The 2,069-nt window shown below is 41.4% G+C and overlaps 1 protein-coding gene across 1 annotated transcript; it reads left to right on the top strand.

Annotated features, from left to right (window-relative positions):
• The first annotated feature begins 340 nt into the window (after positions 1-340).
• Positions 341-766, top strand: LOC114749853 (uncharacterized). Its single transcript, XM_028938395.1, has 2 exons — positions 341-575; positions 642-766. The coding sequence occupies exons 1-2, from the start codon at positions 341-343 to the stop codon at positions 764-766; spliced, it is 360 nt and encodes a 119-aa protein (XP_028794228.1).
• The last annotated feature ends 1,303 nt before the right edge of the window (positions 767-2,069 follow it).

Below are 2,069 nucleotides of genomic sequence, written 5' to 3'. Positions count from 1 at the left end.
ACCTGAACAAATGGATATGGATGATTTTCTTTCATTTGCTGGTTTTCCAGCATCGGCAGCTTCAGGGACTGAAGATTTTCCATTTGCTGCTTCTTCACCAGAGGGTTTAAGTGCAGAAGAGGAGACTGAGTTATACGAAACAAAATCAGGGGTTCAGTGCAGTGTGATCACGAGCTCAAAAGACACAGCACTGCACGTGGCAATCACTGATGACAGAGAAGAAGTTGTGGAGAGGATGGTAGAATCAATCCTCTAGTGTACCAACAAAAGAGCTCTGAAAATGAAGAATAACAGAGGGGAAACCCCTCCGCATCGCGCAGCCACTAGAAATTCCGTGACAATGTGCAAGTGTATCGTAGAGGCTGGACAGCTCATAGGTCTGCATTTGCTCAGCATTACCAACAAATGGGGCGAGAGGCCTATCTTCACGGCGGCTCTTCACAACCGTAAACCTGCCTTCGATGCTGCCGATGAAGCATACTCGCACGACACAGAAAAACCATATCAGTTTCTTAGAAGAACCGTCGGTGCTGGAGATACTGTCCTACGCGCTGCCATTAAGAGAGAGCACTTTGGTGAGCATCCATCACCGGTCGCTAGGTTTCTTCGATGATATATTAGTTGTTAACATACACTTGCAGATTTGGCATTCCACATGATCAAGGTTTACCCAGATCTTGTCGACAAATCCGACGTGAAGGGACTCACTCCTCTTCATGTCCTTGCCAGCAAACCTTCTGCCTTCAGAAGTGGCGTGCGCCTCTAGTGGTGGAGGCTAAAGGTATTGTGAAGGAGAGAGAGGATGAAGAATAGGACAAAAGTGTTTGACTGAATAGTGTATTGTATATAATAATGAGAGCTTGTACACTATTTATAGAAGAGCACTACACGTAATAGGCAGAGCAGGCAGAGTACTATGCATGACAGCTAATGCCAGCTAACACATTCAGTTACATATAACTTAATCTCATAACTAAATTACTTAACTACACTATCATTCCCCCTCAATTTGATGTACTCGTCTATTCAAAGTCTCTTCTTGAAATTAATAAATCTTGAACTTGAAAGGGGTTTAGTTAACCCATCAGCTATTTGACACGAAGATGGAACACGAGTGACTTGTATTTCTTTCCTAATGGCTCGTTCTTGAACAAAGTGCAAATCTAACTCAAGATGTTTAGTACGAACATGTAGGACAGGATTGGCTATAATAAGAACAGCTCCAAGATTGTCACACAAGATTAAGGAACACCAGAGATCTTTAGTTTTAACTTAGAAAACAAAGACTTGAGCCATAGAACTTCTGCTACAATGGAAGCCATGTAACGATACTCAGCTTCCGTGCTAGGCCTTGCAACAGTGGTATGCTTCTTTGAAGACCAAGAAACCAGATTGTTACCAAGGTAAATAAAGTAGCCACTTGTGCTTTTGCGGTCATTACAATTAACAGCCCAGTCAGAGTCACAGTAGGCAATAACAGATCGAGTAGCAAAAGGAGATAGACGCAGACCATGATGAATTGTTCCAGCAAGATATCTGAGGATTCTCTTGACAGCTACCCAATGATCCCTAAGTGGAGACTGCATAAATTGACACACTTGTTGACTGAAAAGCAAATTTCTAGCCGTGTAATTGTAGTTATATTGTAAAGCACCAATAATAGATCTGTATAATTAGGTTTATCAAAAAGAGTAGAGCCTTCCTTATAGAGTTTCATACTAGAAACCATAGGAGTAGCTACCCCATTCGCTTTTGACACACCAGCCTTGGTCAAATATCCGAAATACTTTGTTTGAGATAAAACAAGGGAACCATCAGTGGACCGATGCACTTCAATTCCAAGAAAGTAGTTAAGACTACCAAGGTCCTTAAGAGTGATCTTTATTCATGGCTGCAATAATGTTGTGATAGTAGTAAGAAGAGGTACCAGTGAGGATGATGTCATCTACATAAGCCAAAGCATATATAACCTCTGAACCAGATATCGAACAAAAGAGAGACTGATCACACTTACTACTTTGAAAACAAGCTTATGAAAAACACTAGATAACTTTTTGTACTAGGAACGT

Source organism: Neltuma alba, unplaced genomic scaffold (genome assembly GCF_004799145.2).
Source record: "Neltuma alba isolate B1F8T4 unplaced genomic scaffold, ASM479914v2 tig00006198_pilon, whole genome shotgun sequence".
Classification (NCBI taxonomy): Eukaryota; Viridiplantae; Streptophyta; class Magnoliopsida; order Fabales; family Fabaceae; genus Neltuma; species Neltuma alba.
This window is presented reverse-complemented; position numbering and strand designations above follow the sequence as displayed.